The sequence below is a fragment of the Danio rerio genome, chromosome 9 (genome assembly GCF_052040795.2).
Source record: "Danio rerio strain M-AB ecotype USA chromosome 9, GRCz13ab, whole genome shotgun sequence".
Taxonomy (NCBI): domain Eukaryota; kingdom Metazoa; phylum Chordata; class Actinopteri; order Cypriniformes; family Danionidae; genus Danio; species Danio rerio.
Window position 1 is genome coordinate 42,731,158 of NC_141029.1, and position 27,835 is coordinate 42,758,992.

Here is a 27,835-nt window from a genome sequence, read left to right on the forward strand (position 1 = left end):
AATCGAACTAAGGATCCTTGTAACAAACTTAAGTGTGTGTTGTTTCAGGAAAGCAACCATTTATTTGTGTTGTGTTTTATTTTCACTAATTTATTCTTCATTTAATTTTTAATTTAATCATATGATAATTAGTCATTTATATAATTATCATTATATCATTTTATTGATCAGTAGTTTTTGGATTAAAATTACTGATTTTTTTTTTTAGATTTGATTAATACTGATTATTTGCCATTTTTATTGTTTTTATATTTTATTATTATTATTATTATTATTATTATTATTATTTACTCATTTTCTTTTCGGCTTAGTCCCGGCTTAGTAATCTGGGGTAGCCACAGCGGACTGAACCGCCAACTTATCCAAGATATATTTTTACACAGCGGATGCCCTTCCAGCTGCAACCCATCTCTGGGAAACATCCATACTTAGTTATTGACATATTCTTATTAAATGACAACTTATTTACATTATAGGATGTTTTTTTTTAAGTTGTTTACATTTTAAGACTTTTCATAAAAAAAAAAAATAAAAAAAAAAACAAGTGTTACACCCATAATGTTTGCTATGGAATGCAAAAACTTTGAAGTTTAATATCTCAAAATCATTCAGAACGCAGATAGAACCTTATAATTCCAAGGTGACGATGTGACTAATACATTAAAATCTAATATATTTGACTCTGATTTGATTCTAACATTTGACTCTAATACCTGTTAATAATATATAACAAGTATCATGTTATTTGACTCTAATATAATTATTGTGTCAGAAATGTATGAAAAATAGTGCATATTGAAATGACAAAATACCACATTTGCATATTTAAATGTATAATTTTAGAAAACATCCAATATAAAATGAAAGGTTTGCAATTTTTTTATGTAATCAGTAAACTGCAGATGGTGACAACAATTAGTTCATTTTTACCCTGCTCACCTGCAGTGTCTACTACAGGGATAGTTACTCTTATCTCATCAAGTGGTTCTATACCTTTATGAGTTTCCTTTTTTCTGTTGAACACAAAAGAAGGTATTCTGAACTATCCCTTTAAATAGCACATGACTAACAGTCACGCACTGTCTTCATACTGTAGGTAAAGTGTGTATATTCTCCCACTAGCTTCCACATTTGGAATTACAGTTTATATAATAAACATATTTCTTCAACATTTTCACTTTCTGAATAAATTAATCACAGTTCAATTGAGCTAATCAAATTAACCACCTGTCATTTCAATTCTTCTCTCTAAAAGAAACAATCAATGAAACTAGTGTAACTTACCAGCAATAAACTCCTCGTATTCAATGACTGGTATGTTAGCCTGCAGGCTGGTTATGCTGAAGAATTCACCCCACGGGATGCGGAGCTGATGTATTTCAGGGCTTTGCCAGTGATACAGTCGTCCCCATGGAGGCAAAACCAGCACCCAGTCACCCTCTTTCCTCAACGTCTTCAGCAAAGTGGCCATGCGGATATAAACATCCCGTCTGAGATTGAAGCCTTCAGGTGGATTCACATCATACAGGAGGTAGCTGACGAATTACATAAAGACGGGAGCATTCATAAAGTGCAAAACATTTTTAGGTCTCCAACTTATGTATTAGATTAAATGTTATGTTTCCATTTTCTCAAAGTCTTATATCAAATACATTTTTTTTCAGCAAACAGATTTATAATTGAATTTAATCAAACTTTGTATAGATTTTAATAGAAAAAATGACTTCTTTTTGATGTCTTTTCCAATCAAAGTAACATGTTTTTAATGATTTAATTATATCAACAACAAATTACAAACTTATAAGATTGCTATCATGAAGAAGCTTAATATTACATTTATTTAATTAAACTTAATTAAACCACTAATTGAGGTGGAGCATTTGTGTTTCATTTAAATAAGAAATATTACAAGTGTTTTTTTTCCCTTTTTATTCTCTCACAAATTCCAAACTACATGCATTTTTAAATTGATGCAAATTGAATTGCAAAAATTAAATCTGCAAAATGAAAACATCTAAACTGTAAAATATTTGTTTAAATTAATACATCAATTAGAAAACTGTCTGTAATACTTTCTCACTAGAAATCAAACGCACAACATTTATTTAATAACAGATTTATTAGACTTATAAGATAATTTAATAAATGATCAAATAAAATAAATCAAACGTGCATTTAGTTAAGCATTTTCAACCTATTTTTTGTTTCATTAGATGTAGCTTGGAATAGTTTTTTTTTTTTTACTTTCTCCAAATAAAATGTTTAGAAAAGGTTTTTTTTTTTTTAAATGAACACCTTTTCCCTACTTCTCTCTTTCTCTCTATCTCTCTCTCTCTATTCAATTCAGTTCAGTTCAATAATTGCTTTATTAGCATGACAAATGTTGCAAATAGACTGCCAAAGCATTTATAAAGTTTACATAAAAACACACATAAACAAAAAAGTCACAGTAGTAATCGTAATAAAAAATATGTAAATATTCATTCATTCATTTTCTTTTCAGCTTAGTCTATTTATAAATCAGGGGTTGCCACTGTGGAATGAACCACCAACTTATCCAGCACATGTTTAATGCAGCGGATGCCCTTCCAGCCGCAACCCATCACTGGGAAACATCCATACACACTCATTCACACACAAACACTACGGACAATTTGGCCAACCCAATTCAATCTATAGCGCATGGCTTTGGACAATATAAACAGGGGGCTAATAATTCAGTGGGGCTAATAATTCAGACTTCAACTGCATGTATGTATGTATGTATGTATGTATGCATTATGTATGTATGTGTGTGTGTGTGTGTGTGTGTGTGTGTGTGTGTGTGTGTGTATATATATATATATATATATATATATATATATATATATATATATATATATATATATATATATATATATATATATATATATATATATAATATAATTAAATAAAAATATAAATAATATATCATACTATTTAATATATCATATATTATTCAATATATTATAAAATATATCAATAAAAAATAATAGATAAGAATAAACTGTACATTTCACAATCAACATTTTAGGAAAAAACAATAATAAAAACAAAAATAATCAGTACATTTACAACGATTCATTTATATTAATCTAGATGTCAATAATCTCTCTCTCTCTCCCTCTTTCTATCTCTCTCTCTATCTCTCTCTCTCATTTTCTTTCAAATGAATATATTTTCATTAATAAGATTCTTTCCCAGAGATGGGCTGTAGCTGGAAGGGCATCCGCTGTGTAAAACATATGCTGGATAAGTTGGCGGTTCACTCCGCTGTGGCGACCCCAGATTAGCAAAGGGACTAAGCCGAAAAGAAAATGAATGAATAATAAAAAATCGTAATAATTAAAAACAACTTTTGAATAATTTAGTGCGAGAAGAACACTCTTACAGTACTTATAATAGATTTTCTATATAGGGTGGTGCTGAATAAGTGCTGCCAATTAAATTCGAATGGCACTGCATAAAAGGAATAAATCAACAACATTCTTAACATTGATGGACAAAAGCAACATAAAAGTATGAAGCATCTTTTGCAGTTTATAACAGTCCTACCGAACATCCCGTGATGCTGCAGCCACCGGTGAAAACATCGACTGACCGGCGCGAAATGCATCGTCCTCTGAAGCAGACGACGAGTTACTAGATAAAATAACAAAGATAAATACTGTAATATATCCTAAAATATGATGGAGATGGACAGACACAGCTGTTCCCCTGTTGGTCGCCATGTCTTTCTTTCACAGCCACGCAGTTCCGGCGTCGGCACAGTTGCCTAGCAACTCACACACCAAAGTATATATCGGTATTTCCTCTTTTCGCGATTACAAAACCCAACAATGCAAAGTGATATATAGTCTTATACATGACACCATTAATTAAAATAATAAGAGAGCACATACTGCGTTATAGTTCGAAATATAAGACGTGGATGAAACTAGTCTGCCCGCTTCTCGCGAGATTTGCTCTATAGTGTCGCGCCATTATGACACCATGAAGAAGGGCCAATGAGCAGTCGCGACAGGGTGAAACCTTACTGTGCACAGTGATCCAGAACATCAAAGATATGAGCATGTCGTTAATAATTTTCACATCTGCACAGAGGTGAGTATTCTTAAAGTGTCCCGGATGTGGTGTTATCGTGGATTAGTTCTGCTTACAGGCTCTGTAGATGAAACAGGCTATCGCATGCAACCTGACAGTGTAGTACAGTACAGTTGAGGACATTTGTCCGAAGTTTGGACGTTGACTGTTATGTGTAAGTTACATTGTCTAATAACGTTAACGTAAAGAAAGTCAGCAAATAATGTAAGCAAAACATTAACAAATATATTATAAGAAGAATGTTTCTGAAACCTATAGAAGCCAACTACAATTCTGCATTCTCCATGACATTTAGGACAATCATTTGTTGCTAAATTTGTTCATATATTTTAGTGTTCATATATTTTAGTGTATTTTTGTTTGTAGATGAAACAGTTGTATGTATGTAATTATAAAATCTTGAGATATTTAGTGTTTTCTTGCTGTCCATTGTTTCTTGGAAAATTATTATTGTTTTTTATTTTGTAGTATGGAATCTATTACATTACATTATTTTAGAGACAACTTTTACTATATTATTTAGCCTTTTTTGTAATATATTGTAATTGATTTTGTGCCTTGTCCACTTTGTCATTGATATTTAAAAATAATCATAATACAATAAAATTAAATGCGAGTAAATTCAATATTTGTATGTTGTTTGTTTACTAGAGGTTTCAGTTTCAAATATTTTGTCTATTTTTTGTAGCAATGCTTTAAAATATGTATAACACAAAATTAGTAACAACACTATTGATTTTATCCTACACAGATTGCGATCAGTCTGTAGATTGCAGAGAATACATGGACACATGGTAAGTATTCTCAAGGACTGTATTCTTAGTGTGTGTGTGTGTGTGTGTGTGTGTGTGTGTGTGTGTGTGTGTGTGTGTGTGTGTGTGTGTGTGTGTGTGTGTGTGTGCACACAATTATTCATCCAGTTGAAAGTATGCACATTGCTAGTATGGATAATTTTATTTGTTTACATGATAAAATAACCATTTTGATTTGATGTCTTGTCCTAAATTGCTTGAAATTTAAATAAATTGTTAAATTAAGCTTGATACTGAAATAAACGCGACCAGTAAAATAAAAAATTACATATCATAATTGCTGTATAATATGCTGTATTATTGTTAATAAAAACAATAGTTATACATGGGTTAAAGACGTGATGACGTGATTTTTGCAAATAAAATTTTATTTTACAAATGCTTCTTTTTATGTGTGTGTGTGTGTGTGTGTGTATATATATATATATATATATATATTTATTTTATTTTATTTTTTTAATTGCCACAATATATTACAATATATATATATAATATCATTTGAACCAGATGATTTGATTATCTCTATTAGTAAAGATTTCATTCATATAGATTGACTGAGGTGATCAAGTCTTTTTCTATCCATCACATCTGCATAAATTATAATAAATTAAAATTAATAATTGCAATTAAACAATTAAAATATTATTTATTAATATTATTTTACATTCAATGTAAAATAACATGGTCATAATTGTATAAATAATTAAATATAATGTATTATACATTGTATTAATAATAATATATGATACTATCTTTATTTTTTATATTTAATACACAGTCTAATCCTGCGATATGACTATTTCAGATACACACATTGCGATTTTGATGCTCAATATTGTCATTGTTATATATATATTTGTAATAACAAAAAGATTCTGCATATTTCTTCCATCAAATACTATTTCTATATGTCTGGTTTCAGATGTCCAGTAAAGCTGGATCTGAAGTTCTGTTTGAGAAAGTGGGAAAAGCCGGAGTAATCACACTAAACAGACCCAAAGCTCTGAACGCTCTCACACTCAACATGATCAGACACATCTACCCTCAGCTCAAGGTTAGGAGAGAACAACCCCTTTTATTATTGATGATCATCCAGTCTAACTCCATGATAATCTCTATTTTGTTTATCTGTTTCAATCTTTTTGTTTTTGTAGAAATGGGACAAAAACTCGGAAACGGATGTAGTGATTATTAAAGGAGCAGGAGAGAAGGCTTTCTGTGCTGGTGGAGATATCAGAGGTAATAATGTAAAAAGACAACTGATTAAGAAAGAAATCTGTAACTTGTACTGAAATGCTCAAAATGAATGTTTTATCAGCAATCGCAGAGGCTGGAAAAGCAGGCGATTCTCTTTCCCAAGTCTTTTTCCGCGAGGAATACATCCTTAACAACACTATTGGTATGTCTTCACACTTTTTTAATAGTTTTTTTGCTTTGATGAACAGACTTATTTATTTATATCGTCAATTTTTCACTCATTTAGGTACATATCAGAAACCCTATGTGGCTCTAATTAATGGAATTACAATGGGAGGAGTGAGTATTTCTGCTATATTATTCTCATGCTGCACAAAATTCCCCAGCAGATGGTGCTGTTTGTCCTAATTTAGCAGAAAATAGCATTAACGAAGCCAGAGGCGATGTGGTCCAGCTTGACTTGTGTTTACTAGATAACAAAATAAATGAAGGACAACGTGTCCAGCTTTATACATATAGCTGGACTATTTTTTTCCCACTGTTTCCAAAATAGGTCTCACGTTGGCATTGACTTGTATAATGCACAGTCTACGCGTTTCCATTTGTGAATGATGCATACAAATTAGTAATCATACTCATAAGAACCCATTAGCTATTATTGTGTGTATTTTTAGTGCCGTTTTCAATACCTCCCAGTTATGTTTGACCATATGAGCTGCGTGACGCACTATGAGTCATAAACCCCTCTTTTAATCCTCTTAATTTCTGTTTTCCACTGCGGATTTTATCCTGTAGGTGTCAGCAGTGAGCTTCTCTTGCACACAATCTTTTGGCTTTCTTATGAATCAGTTCTGAAGTGTCCTTTGATTGGAAGGCTATGGATTGAGCAACATTTTATAGGACTGTGTCCACGTTGCACATAGTAGGGGAGAGAGGGGACAAAAGTACCATTTGTCACAAAAACCTATTTTTGAAAGATAATGTTTTAGACAGAAATATATTTTTGCTGTGGTTACTAACTCACAAAAGTGGTCTATCAAAATCAAGTGCTACTTTGTATCAATGTAGAAGAGCTTCAATATAATTTTATTTTAATCAAAAATTGCACATTTTGACCCCATCGACAGGGCCGAAAGTAACACCCGGGTGGGTCAAATGTAACGCAACAGTATTTGCTAGATTTACCGGCTTAATCTTGTTCATTTGAAATATATCTGACTGTGACCTTGTTAATATTTACTTCAAACATATTTTGTCCTTTAATTTAGCAAAAAAATATTGAACTGCATTTGCATTTTAAAATGCACTTTTATCAAACGTTTCAAAAGCAATCCAGCAATGCAATATGTTAAAAATTTCTAAAATGTTTGAATATTTTTATTATTATTGGCAATATGCATTCATTTTATAAAAAATAGGAATTAAAACGCTGCAAACTTTAATGTGGAAGTGAAAAATAAGGGTTGTCAATTAGCAGTGGGACATAAATAAGTGTTACTTTCATCCCCACAGGAACTCTTGCTGTTTAAACCTGATTTATTTTTTACCTGCAAACTTAAGGATGTATTAGTGCACTAAATAGAATGATCATTAGTGTGTTGCATGAAGAGAAACACAGCTTGTAATAAAGAAAAAAGACCTACAATAATTTACTTTCTGCACTTAAAAACTGATTACGGACCTAACCGCGGGACATGGTCTCGAAATCAGGTGATTTTTGGCAGTCCATCAAGGGTTGCATGCTGAATGTGCTGTTAATGCCTGGAAAGCAAACTTTTTTTAGGGATTTGAGAAAAACGATTTGTTACTTTTGTCCCCCGTTACTTTGGTCCCCTCTCTCCCCTTCACATTGCCTTAAATGTCTTTCATTTAAAGTTGTGGAATTGCAGTGGAATTACTGATGCACCACAAATAATTGTGGGTCAATCTACAGAATTTAATACAGTACAAAAAACATTAAATGATTTTTAAATTATAAAAATTAATCCATCTATTGAATCATCCACTACAAACTGATGTCAATTTATAAACAGTGTATTATACAAAAGCCTATTTCACCCCCAGGATTTAGTTTTTATTTTCTTAAAAAGGTAACTGTGACTATTTCATAGTTTTGACTTTTTTTTCTGCACTTTGGTTTTTCTTGCAATTTTGAGTTGGACTTATTTCTCTCAATTTTGCTTGTTTAGCACAATTATAACTTTTTTCTTGTAATTATTTTAAGTTTTTATGTTAGTTATTAGGGTCTCTCCACACCACCACCAGTGTGCAACATCCACTTGGATGATGTGACAGCAGCCACAGGACAACAGTGCCAGTGCGCTCACCACACACTAGCTATTGGTGGAGTGGAGATACTGTGATAGAGCCAATTTGGTGGATGGGGATGATTAGGAGGCAATGATGGGTAAGGGCCGATAGAGGGAATTTGGTCAGGCTCAGGATGATATGGCTGTGTTATTATTATTATTTATACAATATTTAAATCTCTACTGATGTGATTTTTTACAAAAAGTTCTATTTGATATCAGTTCTCAAAGGCTGTATATTAATACTTTTTTTCAGTATTCCTTATTTTTAAGGAACTAGATTATTTAAGTGCATACACTAAAATAAATTTCATTTGGGTTCATTTTTTAGTCAATAAACTAACAATTAAATCTCAATGACAGCAATTTTGAGTTTTCGACATTGTTAGAAGAAAGAATGGTGAAATTTATCAGAGAATTCAGATTTTTCTCAATCTACTTGACTAACTACTATAAATTCCTACCCTATTTCCCACGTTTCTGTATTAATATAAAATAGGAATTGTTAGCCTATAACTTAAAATTGGTGAGATACAATCTAGCAAAGGAAAGTCAGATTTTTATTTGATTTAATTTTGTGTTTGAAACAAGCTTGCATCGTATTAAATACATATAGATGCCCCTCATATGAAGCCGCCTGTGTTACATAAATGGCCATAGAAGTGAGTAAACTAATCATCAGTACTAACATGTTGGTGCTTAACTTCTTTTACCATCTTATTGGAGCAGTTGAAATATGACGGTCTTCAGAATTTCGTGGGGTTCTGGCAGTAGGAAAGCAACATTACAGGCTGGAATCTGTCACTTCCTAGCGTTTGATTGATCAGGGTTTGAGTCAAGGTTGAGGTACGGTGTGTTGCGGTACATCCTGTGGTGTGAGCTGTTTGAAGCAGAGCTGCTGTGTGATGTGTCTCTGATCTCTTCTTTAAAAAACAGTATGACCATACAGCTTCACTGACCTCAGATTCCTCTAAGGTTGAGAATAGAATTTTTTCCATTTATTCTGATATTTGAGAAAAAGAAATAAGCAGTATCGGCTGAATCACAGATAATAGAATTAGAGCACTTGCAGAGCAGCACCGTGATGGAATGGAATGGATATTCCATCACCATTCCTGTTGACTTCTTTCTCCCCCAATATTTTCATCAATTAATTTCTTAAAGTGACCGTTAAGGGATTTTTTTCCCGTAAATATAAAAAAACACTGCAGGAATTTTATAAAAAATATACTGCTTTATGAGCATCACCTCTAAAAACTTAATATATGAAATGAAAAATAATACCTTTTGAACTTTTATTTGATGTTTACAAAGCAAATCTAATTAGACCAACTTATTTGGTAAACAAAGCAAGTCTCTCATACAATAGATCTACTAAAATACAGAAAATATTACTTTAAAAACTGTATTGTGAATAAATCAAGTGAACAGGTTCATATAAGTCAATAATATTATTGAAATTAATATAAAAACTAAATAAATATAAATTCACACACATTTACTCAAGTAAACAAATAGACTCGATAATAGGCTAAAAAAACTGCCGAAATCTGTGGATTTCTGTGCGCAGATTCTGTGTGGGCCTAGTCATGTGTATTCTTTTTAAGCTGTCTTTGGATAATTTGTTTATTTTATTTCCTGGCTAAGTTATATATTTGTAGATACTATAAATATTAAAATTGAAAGCATGTATATGATAAAAGCTCATGTCTCCTGTTGGCTTGAGTTGATAAAATGGTTACTGTTTAATATTTAGTCGCTAGCCAAAAATGTAAACAATAATATTACATGGTTTGTTGTTTTCAGTTCCACTGCCATCCCAAAGCTTGGGGTTATTGAGAATTAATAATAATAATAATAATAGCGCGGGTAGCGCTGTCACCTCACAGCAAGAAGGTCTCTGGTTCGAGTCTCAGCTGAGTCAGTTGGCATTTCTGTGTGGAGTTTGTATGTTCTCCCCGTGTTCGCGTGGGTTTCCTCTGGGTGCTCCAGTTTCCCCAACAGTCCAAAGACATGTGCTATAGGTGAATTGGGTAAGCTAAATTTTTCAGAGTGTATGTGTGTGAATGAGTGTGTATGGGTATTTCCCAGTGATGGATTGCAGCTGGAAGGGCATCCGCTGCGTAAAACATGTGATGGATAAGTTGGTGGTTCATTCCACTGTGGATTAATTAAGGAACTAAGCCGAAAATTAATAATTTAATTATTTATTTATTTTAATTAATAATTAACTATTAATAATAATAGTAATAAAAGATGGTTTAAAAATATTGTTTTTGCAGTATCCTAATATTTAGGGGCACAAACAATTATTTAATTTTACAAACATTTTAAATAATCGATATATTTGAGTGATTTCTGAAGGATCATGTGACAGTGAAGACTTGCAAAAGAAAATTTAGTTTTATCATTACAGGAATAAATGATATTTTTCAACCATATTAAGATATGTTTTAATTACTTTTCATTTTTATTAATAATATTTCACAATAATACTGTTTAGTTTTAGTTTTTTTTGTTTTTGTTTTTTTTTGCTGTATTTAAATGCATGCAGAACACTGAACATCTTCTGAAGATGATAAGATGATAAAACTCTTCATTTCGCTGCTTTACAAGCGCTGCTGCTGATATTTTTAAGCTATTTTTAGAAACGACACCCTGAAGTGTTTATACACAAGTTCCTTCCAGAATAACTATTTAGAGAAGACTTAATAACAGTCCTGTCAATAGTAGCAAGTGATAGTAGATCGTCTAATAAATCAACATGAACATAAAAAAGGATTTTCTATAGTTATCCTGAATCTGAATCTCTGTTTATGGAACACATTTAGTAAATGGAACAGATATGAAATCACTCAAAAGGGGGCGTCTCGCACTATTTATTGCAATGTATCAGTCAGTGGCTCAGTGTGATCTATGACCATCTCTTTGATCCACACACTGACCTGTCAGACGGAGGCTGTGCCGCACCTTTAATGCCTTCCTGACCAACGCTTCTTATCAGACATTCCTGTTATTTTTTTCTCTTCTGCATATTTCCAGCATTTTTAGGAATGTTCTCTTTTGGTGTGATGATCTAGTAATGATTCATGATTTCATTCTAATAATGAAAATTAACCCATAATTTCCCCTCAAGCCATTCTTACTTTTTCTATCAGACAAACACAAACGGAGTAGTTTTTAATTTTATCTTGGCACTTCCATGCTGTATAATGATGTTGGAGAGTGACTTTTATTTTGAAGCTTTTAAAAGTGCATAAATCTATTGTAAAACTCATATATATACAAGAGAGTTTAATCCATGTTTTATGGAGGGTATGGATGGGTTTTTGTAACAGAATCATTTCAGATTTAATCATAAACTTCAATCACTGACTTCCTGAGGCGGCCTAATGCACATTATGCGCGACTGACATATACGACGTAAGACCAAATTACATGTTAACAATTAACATTTTGATATTAATTATTATTTATTCACCTTACAGTTGAAATCAGAACTATTAAGCCCCCTTTGAAATAATGTTTACCAGAGCAAGGAAATTTTCACAGTATGTCTGATAATATTTTCTCTTCTATAGAAAGTCTTATTTGTTTTATTTTGGCTAGAATCAAAGCAATTTAAATTTTTTTAAAAGCCATTTTAAGGTGAAAATTATTATTCCCTTTGAGCTATATTTTTTCAATAGTCTACAGAACAAATTAACAAATTAACCTAATTAACCTAGTTAAGCCTTTAAATGTAATTTTAAACTGTATAGAAGTGTCTTGAAAAATATCTAGTCAAATATTATTTACTGTCATCATGGCAATGATAAAATAAATCAGTTATAAGAGAAGAGTTATTAAAACATTTGTTTAGAAATGTGCTGAAAAAAATCTCTCCGCTAAACAGAAATTGGGGGAAAAATAAACATAGTTAATTCAGGGGGGCTAATAATTCTGGTTGCAACTGTATTCTGCACTGCAGAAGCGTGCTCATTTTAGCCATTGCTTTAGAACTTAAGATTCAGTTGCCTATGGGAGAAATGTCGAGGAATAAAAAACGACAGAATTTATCTCTACTTACTCTACAAACAAGTGTGTTCATGACTATACATAAAAAGTAGAATAATGTAATAAAAAATATCAGTTTGATACATGAAGCTGCATAACGAGCTGTTTTTAACATCTAAAAATCTATGTAAGTGAATAAGACTGGAAGTCTTAAGGGAAAAAGTATAATAATGGCTGCACCCACTCGTACATAAAGAATTAGGTCAATAGAGGTTAATCATGCTTCTAACTAAATTTCTGTTAAGTTCAAACATTCTTAAGTCAGTTTAATGTAATTTTACTTTAAAGGGGTGGTCCACAGTGTATTTTAAGGTTTGGTTGTGTTTATAAGATGCAGAGCAATGTGTGCTCGTGCTTCACTTGTAGAAAATCACGTTATTTTTTTCCCATATCTTACTTTGATTATATACAGCTACTCAGCTAACTTGAAAACAACTGCCATATTTCCTAGTTCCTCCGAAAGGCCCGCCCTCAAGGGGCTCTGATTGGTCAGCTAACATTATGTGCTGTGATTCGCAGATCGGCTATACGTCACGACCCTACAAGCATGTGCGTTAGTGCTGTGTAAACAGAGAAGCGGTTAGCATCTGCCTGAATCAGACAGAAAATGAAGAGCACATGCTTGAGCACACCTCACGCCCACACCTCATGCTCTCTAAAGTAAAATCTGACAGTTGTATTTCACAAATATTCAGACCAAGCATGTGTAAGTAATTTGAAGCGTTAACATATCTTTAGCGACTTTGTTATTTGAGATGTAGAATGCAGGGATAGCGGCTGCCTAGAGAGACACTGCAGCGCTGCTTAAGACTGTGAGTGTTTACAGAGGTTTGACTGATAAATATGAATTTGTAGCTAAATTGTTAACGGTGCCAAACAGCATTTCCTGTTGTTTACATCCTCGCTACAACATACCTGTAACGCTTGACACTATGCATGTAATAGATCAATTTTAACAAACAAAAACACTTAAAGGTTATGGCTCACAACCACAGAGTTTTTAGTCGAGTCCAGCACTGAACTGGAAGAGATTCTGAAAGCTCTCCTTTGTCAAATGCTAGCTGTTTATTAATTATAATTCTCTATAACATAAAAAAAATTAAGTGTAAGCACTTCTCTTTTTGTGCCGTGTCCTTTGGAAGCCCAATAACAGAAAAAGAAGAAGCTCTGTGAAAATAGCAGCATTTGGATGGCTTTTTAGCTTTCTCAGCTAACATTAAAGCGCATCTGGCTACGCCCCGTTGCTGCGCAGGGTGTATGTGCATGATTAATGCATGTAAACCTGAAGCGTTTATGACCTCATTAACCAGGAAGTATTTTTTGTAGTCCCCAAATACGTTCGCTGTAGGCTTTGCTAAGCTAACTCTGTAAAAGCCAATGTCTCCCTTTGCATTGAACTTTGAGCATATTACATGCAGGGATGTTGTTAATGTTCACACAGCTACATTACACATCAACTAAAGTTTAAAATATGATATCATAGTGGACCACCCCTTTAAAATGACTCCTAAGTTTAATTTGATTTAACTTCAAAATTTTAAGGCAACCAGTATTTTTTTAACAGTGCAGACTTGTGAACATTGAACTCTACGTAGACATTTGTGTCAACCTACACTCAAAAAAAAAGACTTTTTTTAAACTACTTATTTAAAATTAGTTGAAGCAATGAGTGTATATGATTGTATAGTGAGCATTTGTAGACTTTGTGTCTCAGACTTTTGGGCTAATGTGAATTTGCATTCACAATAACTTCTTCTCTTTGCGAGAGTGTCTGTGTTTAGTCTTTAATTCCTGCTTTTCTTTTGGGACAAAGCTTTGTTGCAGTCACAGCACTCAGAATTGCTGTGAACATTGAATGTGGGCAGCATGATTTGAAGATATGCTCTTGGACATCTGTTATAAATAAGTGATTAATTATAAATGACAAATAATAAATTCAGTCTTACAGATGTTAAAAGTAGGTCAGATTAAGTCGGATTTAAATGAAAATCATTAAAAACTCTGTAATAATGTGATCTTTGTTCATTTGGACTTTTATGTAATGGAAATTACTTTTTTAAACAACCACGCCTTTAGCGCACCTCTAGTTTGTTTCTCAACATATGGAAAATAAACCATAATTAAGCTGAGCTACAGGACAGATGCAGAAATACAGACGAGCAGGGAGAGAAAGACAGCTGTGATATTAAAACAGCTTGAATGGTGCAAGATTCACAGAACTTTCATTCTAAAACATATAGTTCATCACAAATTCATAATGCACAGTTGTACATACTTTTATTTCTTTGAGATCATTTAAAGATCTTTTTGCGATTTTGAAATGTTTAAGGATTAAAGAAACCTTTAAAATGATAATGAAGGCTGGGTTTATTTGAAACAAAGATATAAAACATTAATAATGTAATATTCATTCATTCATTTTTCTTCAGCTTAGTCCCTTTAATAATTAGGGCTCGCCACAGCGGAATGAACCGCCAACATATCCAGCATATGTTTTACACAGCGGATGCCCTTCCAGCTGCAACCAATCACTGGGAAACACCCATACACTTTCATTAACACTTATCCACTGGACAATTTAGCTTACCCAATTCACCTATAGCGCATGTCTTTGGACTTGTGGGGGAAACCACAGCACCCAGAGGAAACCCATGCGAACCCAGAGAGAACATGCAAACTCCAAACAGAAATGCCAACTGACCCAGCCGAGGTTTGAACCAGCGACCTTCTTGCTGTGAGGCGAGAGTGCTACCTATTGCGCCACCGCGTCGCCAGAATGGAATATTGTTACAAGTTAAAATTCATTTTCCTCTGAGTTCTAGTTTAAAGTATAGTTTATTGCTTTAATGGCAGAGCTGAACCAGTCAATATTGCAGTCTTTAGCGTCACGTAATAATCCAGTAATCCTAATATGCCGGTTATGCTGCTCAAAAAACGTAATAATATTATTATTAATAATAATGTTATCAGTGTTATATTACTTGTGTAATTTATACCAACTGAAGTCAGTTTAAAGTTATTTTAATGTAATTTATTTGCTTCAACTTCAAAATTTAAGGTAACCAGTATTTTTTTTAACAGTGCACATTTGTCTACATTGAACTTACATTGCTGCCTTGTGATTGGCTGTTTAGATATTCGTGTTAACCTACTCTCAAAAAATGACTTCTGCTGCTTTTTAAAACTACTTACAATATTTAAAATGAGCTGAAACAACATATTTCCTTAGTTTTTTTGAGGGGGACGACAATTGTTTTATGTTCAATCTACTTACATTTGTAAAAATAATTAGGTTAACTTAATCCTAATATGCTGGTTATTATTATATTATCAGTGTTAAATTACTTGTGCTGCTTAGCATTTTCGCCAAAACAATTACACTACCTGACAAAAGTCTTAAGATTAATAATAATAATAACTTGACTTCTAGTTGATCATTTGGAATAAAAGGCAGAAGGTAGATTTTGTTCAGATGAATCATCTGTTGAGCTGCATCCCAATCATCACAAATACAAAGACCTATTGGAACCTATTGGACCCAAACTTCTCACAGAAATTGGTCATGTTTAATGAAGGAAAAATCACGGTTTGTGGTTGCATTCAGTATGGGGGAGTGGATGGCAACTTTAACAGCTTGAAGTATTAAGACATTTGTGCTGCACATTACATTACAAATGACAAAATACACAGGAGAGGGCAAATTCTTCAGCAGGATAGCGCTCCTTCTCACACTTCAACCTCCACAAAGTTCCTGAAAGCAAAGAAGGTCAAGGGTCTCCAGGATTGGCCAGCCTAGTCACCAGACATGAACATTATTGAGCATGTCTGGGGTAAGATGGAGGAGGCATTTAAGATAAATCCAAAGAATCTTGATGAACTCTTAGAATCCTGCAAGAATGCTTTCTTTCCCATTCCAGATGACTAGATCAATGTTATATGAGTTATTGCAGAGATGTATGGATGCAGTCGTCCAAGCACATGAGAGTCATACACAATAATAATTTTTTTTCACTGCAGCATGACTTTATACTCTATACTGTACATTATTTCTATTAAGTGACAATAATTTTGTCTAAGCAAGACCTTACTGTCCTGATTAAATAATTAAAACTCATGATCAAATTTTATTTTGGTGAAATAAGTGTAATCTAGAGGCCTTTGCCTTTCATATTAGCCACTTCCAATACCAAATGAGCAACAAGAAGTCACGTCATTATTTGTTGTTCCTAAAACTTGGAAAAGCGACAAGACTTTTGTCAGGTAGTGTATATTTTAGTACACTATTTCTTTGAAAATGTGGCGGTGGTGGTATCTTCGTCATGAAATTTTTGCTGCTTGAAAAACACATTTTGCATTATTCTTGTAATTCTATCTTACGTTAAATGTCATTAAATACATGACCAGTGCTTGAGCTTCAATTGTGGTCTGATTTTTGTCAAAGGGTGAAGGTTGTACAAAATTTGATGGAGGTGGCTGTCTCATAATTTTCCATGCAGTAAAAGCCTGTATATATATCTGCTTTGATCTGCTAATATTTGATTTTTCTTTTGATGACACTTTTAAGTTCACAGGAATGCAAAAAGTTCAGCTTCTGGCATTTTTTCCACATTCAGAGTTCGCCAAGTTCCCAATAAAGCTGTTTGACTGATTTTGGGTTATCTGCCTTGAAACGTTCCAAAGCGCTTTCATAATAGAAAACGTCTCAGATTAAAGATGGCCTTTAAACATTTTTGGCAACATTTATGTTCCATATCGGTTTTCGAATGAGAAGGTGCTGCTGTTTTTGATCCTGGAGGTGATTCTTAAATTTAGAAACTGCCTACATTGTCTGCAAGTTTCCTGTCAGAAAGCAGCCAAACATTTTGGAGAATGGAAAACATTTTCCACCACTTCTATGTGAATGATTTGACTCTACATGTGCTTACAGTTTTACTTAAAAATACATTCCAAATGAAAAAGTTGCAACCAAACTATTCAGACAGTCTATTCACACTTCTGTCTCCTTTTAGGCACTTTTTTTTCATTCAATCTTAATTATCCTGATGAGTTATCATGTGGGGGGCATGCATGTTGCTCTGATTATAACATGCTCCTCAGATCCCAAAGGAGAGGATAATTATTGACTTTTAATGAGCAGCCATTGAGAACACTCAGTCTCTGGGTGGTTTTGTAATAACTGATTTTACGATGTGTGTTTTGTTTAACCAAATGAGTCAGTGTCATGTGCAGTGTGACCTGAGGAATCACATCAGTTAAATTCATCACAGTGAGGAAGGTGATAATGCTGTCTTATGGTGCATTTGTTTATCTTTTTCCATGACATATTTTTTTTGGCTACAACAAAACTGAAGTTATGGGCACATTTCTCTTCAGATCTGCTCTTTCATATTACCCTGATCATCGTATGAGCATTTTCTATGTTGTAAAACAGACGTTAGACTCTCAGGAGCATGTCAACATCACATCCCACCACTAGCAAAGACCAGGTTCATCACATAAATTTAGAGAGAGAGTGAGTGTGTATGTGCCAATTTCACACTCTTAGGGCTCTATTTTGACAATCTAGGTCCAAAGTCTAAAGCGCATGGTGCAAAAGCATTAAGGGCGTGACTGAATCAACTTTTGTTATTTTAAGGATGGAAAAATACAATCGGCGCATGGTCATGGCTGATTTTCTTTGAGTTATGGGTGTGTTTGGGGTGCATTAAACCAATCAGTGCATTAAACCTGCATCAACCTGCGTCATGGTGCATTTTACCTGTCGGACTTTGTAGGAGGAAAAACTGATTGCTTCACTAGCGAGAAAACAGTTAAACACCATCTGCAGCACAAGAATAAAGAACGAGCCTCCTCCATTCAGCCTCTTTACTTTACTTTTATTCTTTACTCCTTTACTTGCGTGGATAAGGATACGTTGTTGAACGCACTTCACTGAAGACATCATTAGCCTACATAATTAGTTTTAAGTGCAAAGACTTGTTTCAAAACTTTATCTGAATCCGGTTCTAATTTCCAGTACATTAAGAAATGAACAATAATAACAAAGTGTTATGCCCATATGGTGATGCATACTCTTCAAAACCAGAGAGGTGGACAAATTTAAACTTGTTTTTATTAAAACAAATATAAATATGCATATAATAAATAATACTGCTAATAATAATAACATTATACAAATTCTAATTGTCATGAATTAACTGAAAATTCCCCCACAAGCCCAAAGAAATGCGGTATAGGTGAATTGGGTAAGCTAATCTCAATCTAATCTAAATTTCATCAATGAATCAGCCCATCATTAATGATTAAAGTCCTGCTAAACTTATATGTCAATGCACCAAAAGTACCAGGCATCTGCTAGGCTTGCTGCTGTTGTTGGTGTAGTGTTGTATGTGCGCTATTTGTTTCTAATCCTACATGGTGTGTGAACAGGCTGTGGAGTTTGGGAGCTTATGATGATATGGTGTGCTGTACATCAGTCAACTGTTTGTTATTCCATTCCTGTGTCTGCTGCTGCTCAGGCAATGCTGTCATGATGCAGGGTCTCAAACGCTAGTAAATCACCAAAAGTGCTGTTGGTGTTTCACTAAGGCAACCGTGCTTTAGGATATATTGTGACAACACTCAAAATTAATTGCATCTGCTCTTTTTCTCTGCTAGGTTTCACTCATTTCTGTTGTTGAACATCTTTTGTATCAAAAGTACTGCTATCTTCACTTGGCACACTTAATTATATGAACAGTGCATTATACGCTACTATGTAAAGTTACAAAAAATAGTACCAAGTTAGTTGTATTTATTTAATTGAATGTTTTTATTTTATTCCTTAAGGAAGAATGCTTTAAGATGAACATTTAAAAACAATTAAGATGTGTTTTTAAAACAATTATTTTAAATGAATGCTGTTTATATGAATTATTGCATTTAGACCTTTATTCATCAACATTCACATATAATGGTGTGAGACATTGACAAAAAATAATGCGCAGTATTTATTCATTTTTCTTCAGCTTAGTCCCTTATACTGTATATCAGGGGTCGCCGCAGCGGAATGATCTGCCAACTATTTCAGCATATGCTTTACACAGCGGGTGCCCTTCCAGCTGCAACCCAGTTCTGGGAAACACACATATTCACACACACACACACACACACACACACACACACACACACACACACACACACACACACACACACTCATACACACACTCATACACTACGGACTAATTAGACTATTCAATTCACCTATAGCGAATGTAAGCTCCACACAGAAATGCCAACTGGCCCAGCAGGGACCCGAACCGGCGACCTTCTAGCTGTTAGGCAACAGTGCTAACCACTGAGCCACCATGCCTCCCTTTTTTTTTTTTTTTTGTTTGTTTTTTTGATAGAGATAATTAAACAATATTTATTATTAGTTTCACAGTCTTAATGAGTAATTCATTCAAAACAATTCATTTAGAAACTAAATAAAGGACTGTTTTTATGAATAGATCACTGAATCATTGACTCAGATGTTAAGTGTAAATGAACAGATTCGTTCAGGAACAAAGCACTTCATTGTTTTTCTGAAACACAGATGTTCTGCTTCAGCTTTGCTTAGAACAATTTTCATCAGTAGCCATCCAAAGATGCGAATTCAATTCATACACAAAACTGGAATATCGCATTATAAAAGACGTGCGAATAAATCTGCGTTTCCATTTAACGAGTCAACGAGAACAAAATCGTCACTTTCTGATTTACTGGTGACAAATATCAACTGTATAAATGGAATTTGCTGCGGTAGGAGAATCTGCATGAATCTTTTCTTTATTTAATAAATGACTTGCACCTCAGAAGACAATGCTGAATCGCAATGAACGCATGGTGGCATTTGAAGGTGTGAGATGCGGAGCACAGATGCTCTTAACATAATATATAATAACAGTGGCGCCATACGGCTGTAAGCACTGTGCGTACCTACCATGAGAAGGAGGGGGGTTATTAATGCCGCTTTTTTATTTATTTATTACATAATTTAAATTATTAAACAGTATATACCACGATATATTAACAAATCAAGAAAGAATGACAACAAATAAAAGTTTGCGTTTGTGTGTTTTAAAGCGTGTATGTACTTGTATGGTGGGAGAACGGTAACAATAAAGAAATCTATTGGCTTTAGTTTTGCTAGCGTTTTTTTCACACACTAAAAAAAAGTACAATTATAACTATATAATTAACTATAAATTTGTTTTAAAAATATTTTTTTCCAAGAAAAATATCCGAATTAAATTTTTTTTGAGCCCTGCCACTACTCAACTGTTGGGTGGATGATTTTCGGTCAGTAGAAAGCAAGGCTTTAATTAATGCGTCACTAATTGTATTGTATCACAATCTTCTGCTATATATTTGCAGATGTTTTTATATGTCATGATTTTAAAGATTACGTCTTGAGCGTTTGATTTTTCCTTGATGCTGATGTGCTTTTATTACATTTAGATTTCAACGAAATATTAAAATTAAAAGGAAACGAATTATGCCATAATGAATGTCCTTAAATAATGTAGCCTTTGACAGTAAGCATCAGTGTTTCTTTACATGATTGGAGGAGGGGGGCGGGGTGGTGCTGGATTTATGCGTACCTTGGAAAAAAATCCTGCAGGCACCCCTGTATAATAACACTAATACTGACTGTCAAGGCATTTTAGAATGGGCAAGGCATTTTAGAATGATCAAAACAACATTTCCAAAGTTTTACAGTGTGCTCAGCCTGCTGGTTTGACCAATGGCACACATATTTATCATCACATGATCAAACAAAATTGAAAAAGACTTTTTTAATGCGCATACTGGAATTTGACAATAAAAGTGGTTCCATTGTAATTTAAGCGCATATTTCTTATTGGATAAAAAGTTTATCTTTCTCAGTTATGCGCATGTTTTAAATGTTTTTAATTTATGTGTGCATATAAATAGGTGGATGTAAACACAGCTGTTGAAGCAGACAAAACTATCTAAAATGTTACTCTTAATATTATCTTGTTTGTTGATCTGTTGTATAAAATCAGTCTTTACATTTGCAGTTGTGCTTGTGCTTATATATTCAGGAAAATGTGGTAGTACTTTTGTTACATATGTAACCTGTATTAAAATAAAAAACAATTGGTTTAAATGTGTTTTAAATTGTAACCAAATGTCATTATATTACAGTTTTCTACCTTTTTTGATCAAACATATGTAGCTCAATTGAGCATAAGGGACTTTCTAAAACATTTAAAGAAAAATCTTACCCATCTCAAATTCTGAAACGGTCTCATGTACCAAATATATGAGATGGCCTTATAAGACTTAATAAATGTGATAAAGCATACAAGTCATATGCACTGTGCATACAGATATGGAACAACATGATGATGAGTAATACATTTGAATTGTTGGGTGAATTATTCTTACAGTGGATTCATGTGGAGACTTTAACCCTCAGTTCTAGCTGTCTCCATCTGCTCTGTGAACACAGTACCCAATTATTGATCTGTTCTGTTTTTTGTCTCTGCAGGGTGTGGGTCTTTCAGTTCACGGACAGTTTCGTGTGGCCACTGAGAAGACACTATTTGCCATGCCAGAGACGGGCATTGGTAAGAGGCAGACCATGTTTCTCTATCTCCCTGTGGAGCATAACTGGGTTATAATCTAAGTTTACATTAATAATGCAAGGTAGCTTTGATTTCACAGGAATCAATAGTACTTTATCTCCCCAAAAATGTTGAAAATTGATAGCATGTGCCAAAAAAACATCTTATTTTTCCTGGGATCCCATTTTGTCTTGTTATCCACTGTGTTTATTTGACAAAAAAACATGCACATATTTAAATATAACTTTGCATCTCAAATGTTAGATGTATCCAATCTTTCAATTCTAGACCAGCCAGATTGAGTTATAGAAATCACCTCTTTTGCAACTAAAAAAACTCTTTGGGCCCACAGACTTCTCAAAGTAATCTTTTAAAGCAGACGGTTCAGGTCAGTTTAATGTGGAAACAGTGTTGAGAGATGTTGTGGACTGGAGCACCTGTCCGATGCTTTGCTCTTTGAATGAGCCGCATGCTGAAACGCTCCACAGACAGCGTGAATGGAAGGAATTCTGGCGATGCAGACGGCATGCCATTAATCTGCTGCTGATATGTATGTGGGTGGGTCTCGTTCCAGACGTGGAGCCATCCAATCATTCTTGCTCTTTAGTATGAATATTTAATTTCCTCAACTCTCATCTGGTCAAGGTTTGGTGGAACGCTCAGTGACATAATTAAGCAAAGTGTAAAAGCAAGTGTGTTTTAGAGATTGAGCACAAGCAACTTACAAGTGTCGAGTTGTACATGAAAAACTTAAGAAAATTTGTGCGTCAGTAAAGTGTACAGAGAGAGATTAGGCATCGATTACACACCAGTCACGCACCAGTAATTCAAATAAAATACAATAGTAATTTACAGTAAAAAGCTTTTAAACCATATTAAAGACTCCCTATTTTGCATTAAAAAAGGGTCATATTTTGGTTTTGGGGTTCTCCAACAACAGTCTGATAAGCCTGCAAGATCAAATAACTATTTCATTGTCTTTTAATATGCATTGTTTTTTACCTAATTATCCCAACGACTCTTATAAAATTAATTCAGCGATTTATTTGTTCCCAAACCCCTCATTAGCGCAATGCTGATCTGTGCTGATTGGTCCGATGACCCAGTCTGTTGTGATTGGTTGACTGAATTGAGCGTGAGACAGAGAGAAATTGAAGTAGTCAAGAGTGTAGAGTATATGTGAGGCCAATGCAGGAGTGCAATGCAATGCAGTTAAACACCAGCATATACTCTATTCTTAACCATAATACACATTCAGCCGCACAGTGGCAAAAGCTGAACTATTTTGAAACTTGACCGCCAAGTGTGTAGGACCAGCTGATGGTGGCCATTGCATTGACATAGAATCTAAATCCGTAAACAAATCGACATGCGTCGCGTTTTCAATGTGGTTTTAGTCGTGATATGAGAATATAGAGTTAACCAGATACAGTACAAGCAAATAACAGAACACAAGTAAATACATAATTTGCGAGCTGGAGTAAGCAAAAAGCCATTTTAATCACACTTAAGTTACTTTCACTTGTGAAATGGAGGAAGCTGAATCATGAACTGTGTACTGATAAAGTTCCTGTCAAGCTCTCAAAGTCCCATACATCAATAGTCCTTTCTGATCCTTCCATTTAAAAAACGGCCGACGAATCTCCTGTTGTAAAGATGTAAATTTCTAAAGCACTTGTCAGAAAAAATGACGGGAACACAGCACAAGGCTGGGGCTATAATGCTGAGGTATTTTTTCAAAAATAAACTTCAAGCACTGACTCTTTTCAGCCTCATCTTAAGTTAGGGAAAATAAAACTAACTTTCCCTCACACTTCAAAACACAGCGTCTTGGCGACATGATTTAACCGGGATCCGCTACAATGTTTGTCTTCCTTTTTTTCTTTCTAACGTGTTTTTGGGCAAGGCCGGGGGTTTCAATTATCCTGGGTCTGCGCATGCAACAAATGGGTGGAGCTTGGGTTCTGTATCTACGTCATGCTGACACGGCTAAAGACTCGTTACTGTGCTGATTCATTTGAACCACTCTGAGTTGACTCTTTTATAGATGAATCAATAGTTTTAAAGATCCTTAGCTGGATCTTTTACTTTACTTAGAGCTGTGTTACACACTGCATGGAAGGTCATTTTCAAAAACCCATAATAGGGGCTCTTTAATCTTTATTGAGTTAAAAAGTACAATTACTCGAGATTGGGATGTTAAGCCAAATCGCCCAGCCCTATAGGTGATAAAATTAAAACAAAATGTTTCCACATCTGCCATTTCATAACCATTCACGCTGCGTCTTGCTTTTATTCCACACGCTTTAGATTTTTTTCACTCCGCATTCTAATCACACACGGTGAAAGGCATGTCTGGAGCCTTGATGCAGAATAATTCATATTGCCTGTGATGAATACTCTGCCCTTGTCCCCATCACATGCTCCCACACATGTAGGCAGAAATTTGCCTTGGCTATTGTAAGTCATTCTGGACTCTTAATGAGAGTGCTTTACAGCACTTCCTCCAGAGCTGCGCTGTGTCCTTCACTCTTGCAGGCCTTGAGCAAAGACTCCCCGCGGGACTGTTGGAGTGGCAGGAAGTAGTGCTAATCACGCTCTGTGACACATCTGTTGTGCGTCTGTGCATGTGTGTGTGTTTGATTGAGTGAATGCCCAGCGTCTGTGTGCCATCACCCGCTAATTCCATTAAGAGCCTGTGTCTCTCAACCTCAGCTCAATGAATAATCCTCTTTGGGTTTGCACTTGTCTTAATGGTTTATTCTGTGTTAAGGCGGCCAGCTTCGTCTGTCTGTTACTTTGTTAGAGTTTCCTCCTTGACCTGAGGTAGTTAAATAATTATTACATCATGTAGATTCATGAATATTTCCTTTGCACATCTGAATCCTTTGAAGAATCGATTTGAAGTGTGACCCAGTTGTGTTGGTGTGCTGTATCTCCCCTATTTTGCCTCACGTCCTGTACCATCACGCAGCGTCAGCATTTTGGTAATCATCACTTATGCTGAATGAGGTGTGAGGATCTATACAGAATATGTAGACTTTTTTAATAGAAAAATGTGCAGATTTGTACATTTTAACATTTTAATTTTTTTTTTACATACGAATTAGTAGTTTTGAATTCCAATTCTTTTATTCTTATCGCATGTTGTTTTTATATTTAAGCAGATATTACAGTCCGTAGATCATTTACAGTATGTAGATCATTTTTTATGCTTGTTTAACACATTTAAAATATTTGCCATTTTGCCACAGGTTAGGCAAACATACAGCACTATACACACTCATGGGAGATTGCTTTATCACTGAAGTTTTACAAGCGGATGATTAAAACCATGTGTAAACAGCATCTATATTGTTTAAAGGGCCATGAAACCCCCATGTTTCAGCAGGGTGTTTTCACACCTCTATTTTAGAAAAAGTCAAGAAAGTGGGTGTGTCTAGCTTTGTTTAGGTGGGAGTGTCGGGGGAGGGAAAAGGGAAAGGATTTAAATAAAAATGGGAGTTTCCATTTGGGCACGCGCTGATTTTCACCGAGGCAAAACAAACACACACACAGGGGAGAAAGACAGTGACTGTGTTTAATGACGGTGGAATGTTTGATACTGCACGTCGTATAAAGGCTGATTTATACTTCTGCGTCAAACGCCGGCACATGCTACGGCATTGACGCATAGCCCTTCGCTGTGGCCGTCTGCGTCACTGACGTGCACCTCTCAAAAAATGTAACTACACGTCGCAACAACGCGTAGCGCAAGCTCTGTGATTGGTCGGCTTGGTAGCGCTGAAGAGTCTGGGCGGGACCTAGAGCCTCGCGAATGGTGCGAGCCCAATGGACCGATTGTTTACAAGTGTGGAGTCCCGTGAAGGAGCTCCGGATGGAAAGTTTTGTTTTGTGTTTACCTCATAGTTAAAGTTATTGCACGTCCGCCGGTTCCTGCCTCAAAATGAGCGAGTTTGAGCCACTTGTACATCCAGGAAGTGTTCAGGAAAAGCAAAACAGCAGCGAAGAAACTCGACACAGAGGAACATTTACACCTCACTGCCAACTAGCGTTTCGGATGTGTTAATTCAGACCAACAGAGACAGTGAGCAGAAGTGTAAATGCACAGCTACGGGCATTGCATGCGCCATGGGTTATGCTGGTTACTTGACGCAGAAGTATAAACCAGGCTTAAGAGAAAAAATCTCTGCATTTCTCTGTAAAAAGCCATGTGTGTATAGACTATCCGGTCACAAAATGCGACGAAAATAAACACGACGGTCTGTAATAGTTTGCTTGCAGTGTTCACATGTTCACACTTGGAGAGCAGCATTTACAGCAAATCTTTCAGTCCATAATATTGTAGTGATGTTAACGTAAACTAAGTAACTTAGAAATCATTTGACTAAGGTCTGTCTTTAAACACTGAAAGAGTACTGCTGACGATACGAACTATAACTTTGCCATATGAATGAACAAAGAAAGGGCACTGATCGCACGCACTTACCAAATCTGTAGAGACAGGACAATCAACACCATCTGGAGCCGTGTCTTTTTTAAAAGGAGACAAGCAGCAAATCCGGATTTCACCATTTCCAGATGAGAAAAGCTCTTGAGTAAAAAATGTTCTGTACAAACATATTTCTGCCGCGTGTCGTGTGCACTGATCCACACATGAGTCCAGTTGCGCTCTCATAGCTGGAGAATGAAAACAAAACCTTCGTTGCAGCACATTATAAACAATAATAATAATAAAGTTTTTTATTCCTTCCCCACTTCTTTTGGCAACATAACGTGGCGTCCCTGTTGCTGAACACTGTTTCAGGTACAAACAGTCTTCGAAGCTTGTATGCATATTAATGAAGTTGCTCGCATACAGAGCTCGCTGATTGGTTTGAAACAAGTCTTACTCATGAATGAATGCAGCACACTCAGAGATGTAATAAGGTACTCCCAGGTAGAGACGATCAGTCTACACGCTGAAATACACGCTAAGATGTCATGGCCGTGACGCAGCTTCAAAAATTAGTTTCAAACCTGAAGTACGAACTTGCTCGAAATAACGTAAAAACAACCAATTTTCTCTTTTTAGTGAAATATATCTGTCCTAATAGTGTTTTTAGTAGTGTGGGGCACATATACGATTATCAACAGCTCAAAAAATGTGTTTCGGGGTTTCGTGACCCTTTAAGCTTGTCTACTTATAACCTTCAAGATGTTTTCAGAAAAGATATAAAAATTTAGTAGTGTAACCGCTCCTGTTAGAACAGTGTTTAGAATGAGACACGTTCTGAGTCAGCTTAATACTTGAAAAATGACCTAAATATGCAATCTGTTTATTTTATTTGATGTTATTTAATCTTTTTGATTTGATTTAGTTGAATTGATATATTTTATTTCAGATAAAAAAACTTCTGTCATAAGCAGTGTAATGAAAGTTTCAATGAAAATCTGATTTTTTTAACCTGTTTCACACGTGTACCAATTTTCTTTTTTGTGAACAATTGTTTTTATTATTTTAATTTTTTGTTTAATATAGAGAGCATACAGCATATGACCATATCGTAAAACAACCCCCGAATCCCACCCCCACCCAGGTGGACTTGTTCTATAATGACAAAACTTAAAGCTTGCTGTGTTATATAAAAAATAAAAAAATAAAAATAATGTAAACCCAAATACAGAGTAGAAGTTAGGTACGTACAAAAAAATAACTATTACATCATGAGATACATGAAGACCA

General features: G+C 34.7%; 2 protein-coding genes across 8 annotated transcripts in view; one reads left to right on the plus strand and one right to left on the minus strand.

Moving 5' to 3' along the window:
• Nucleotides 1-26,746, minus strand: part of pofut2 (protein O-fucosyltransferase 2) — a 46,744-nt gene extending 19,998 nt beyond the window's left edge. For 3 of the 5 annotated variants that reach the window (XR_015498963.1, XR_015498962.1, XM_087267094.1), the window contains exons 1-2: nt 3,574-3,791; nt 1,285-1,535 (exon numbers count right to left, since the gene is read on the minus strand). Coding sequence is in view for 3 of the 5 variants with exons in the window: in XM_087267094.1 (XP_087123220.1) it covers nt 1,285-1,535; nt 3,574-3,749 (427 nt within the window). In the remaining 2 variants the exon portion in view is untranslated. Of the gene's footprint in view, nt 1-1,284; nt 1,536-3,573; nt 3,802-26,599 lie in introns of those variants that run through there. The other 2 variants (XM_087267093.1, NM_001077630.2) reach the window with 2 other exon arrangements.
• hibch (3-hydroxyisobutyryl-CoA hydrolase) overlaps nt 4,021-27,835 on the plus strand; it is a 50,725-nt gene continuing 26,910 nt past the window's right edge. Inside the window, exons 1-7 of one of the 3 annotated variants that reach the window (NM_001014316.2) lie at nt 4,021-4,122; nt 4,874-4,916; nt 5,857-5,988; nt 6,089-6,173; nt 6,253-6,333; nt 6,418-6,470; nt 22,035-22,113. In NM_001014316.2, coding sequence (NP_001014338.2) covers nt 4,091-4,122; nt 4,874-4,916; nt 5,857-5,988; nt 6,089-6,173; nt 6,253-6,333; nt 6,418-6,470; nt 22,035-22,113 — 505 coding nt within the window. In that variant the 5' untranslated portion in view covers nt 4,021-4,090. Of the gene's footprint in view, nt 4,277-4,873; nt 4,917-5,856; nt 5,989-6,088; nt 6,174-6,252; nt 6,334-6,417; nt 6,471-22,034; nt 22,114-27,835 lie in introns of all 3 variants that reach the window. The other 2 variants (XM_087267169.1, XM_087267170.1) reach the window with 2 other exon arrangements.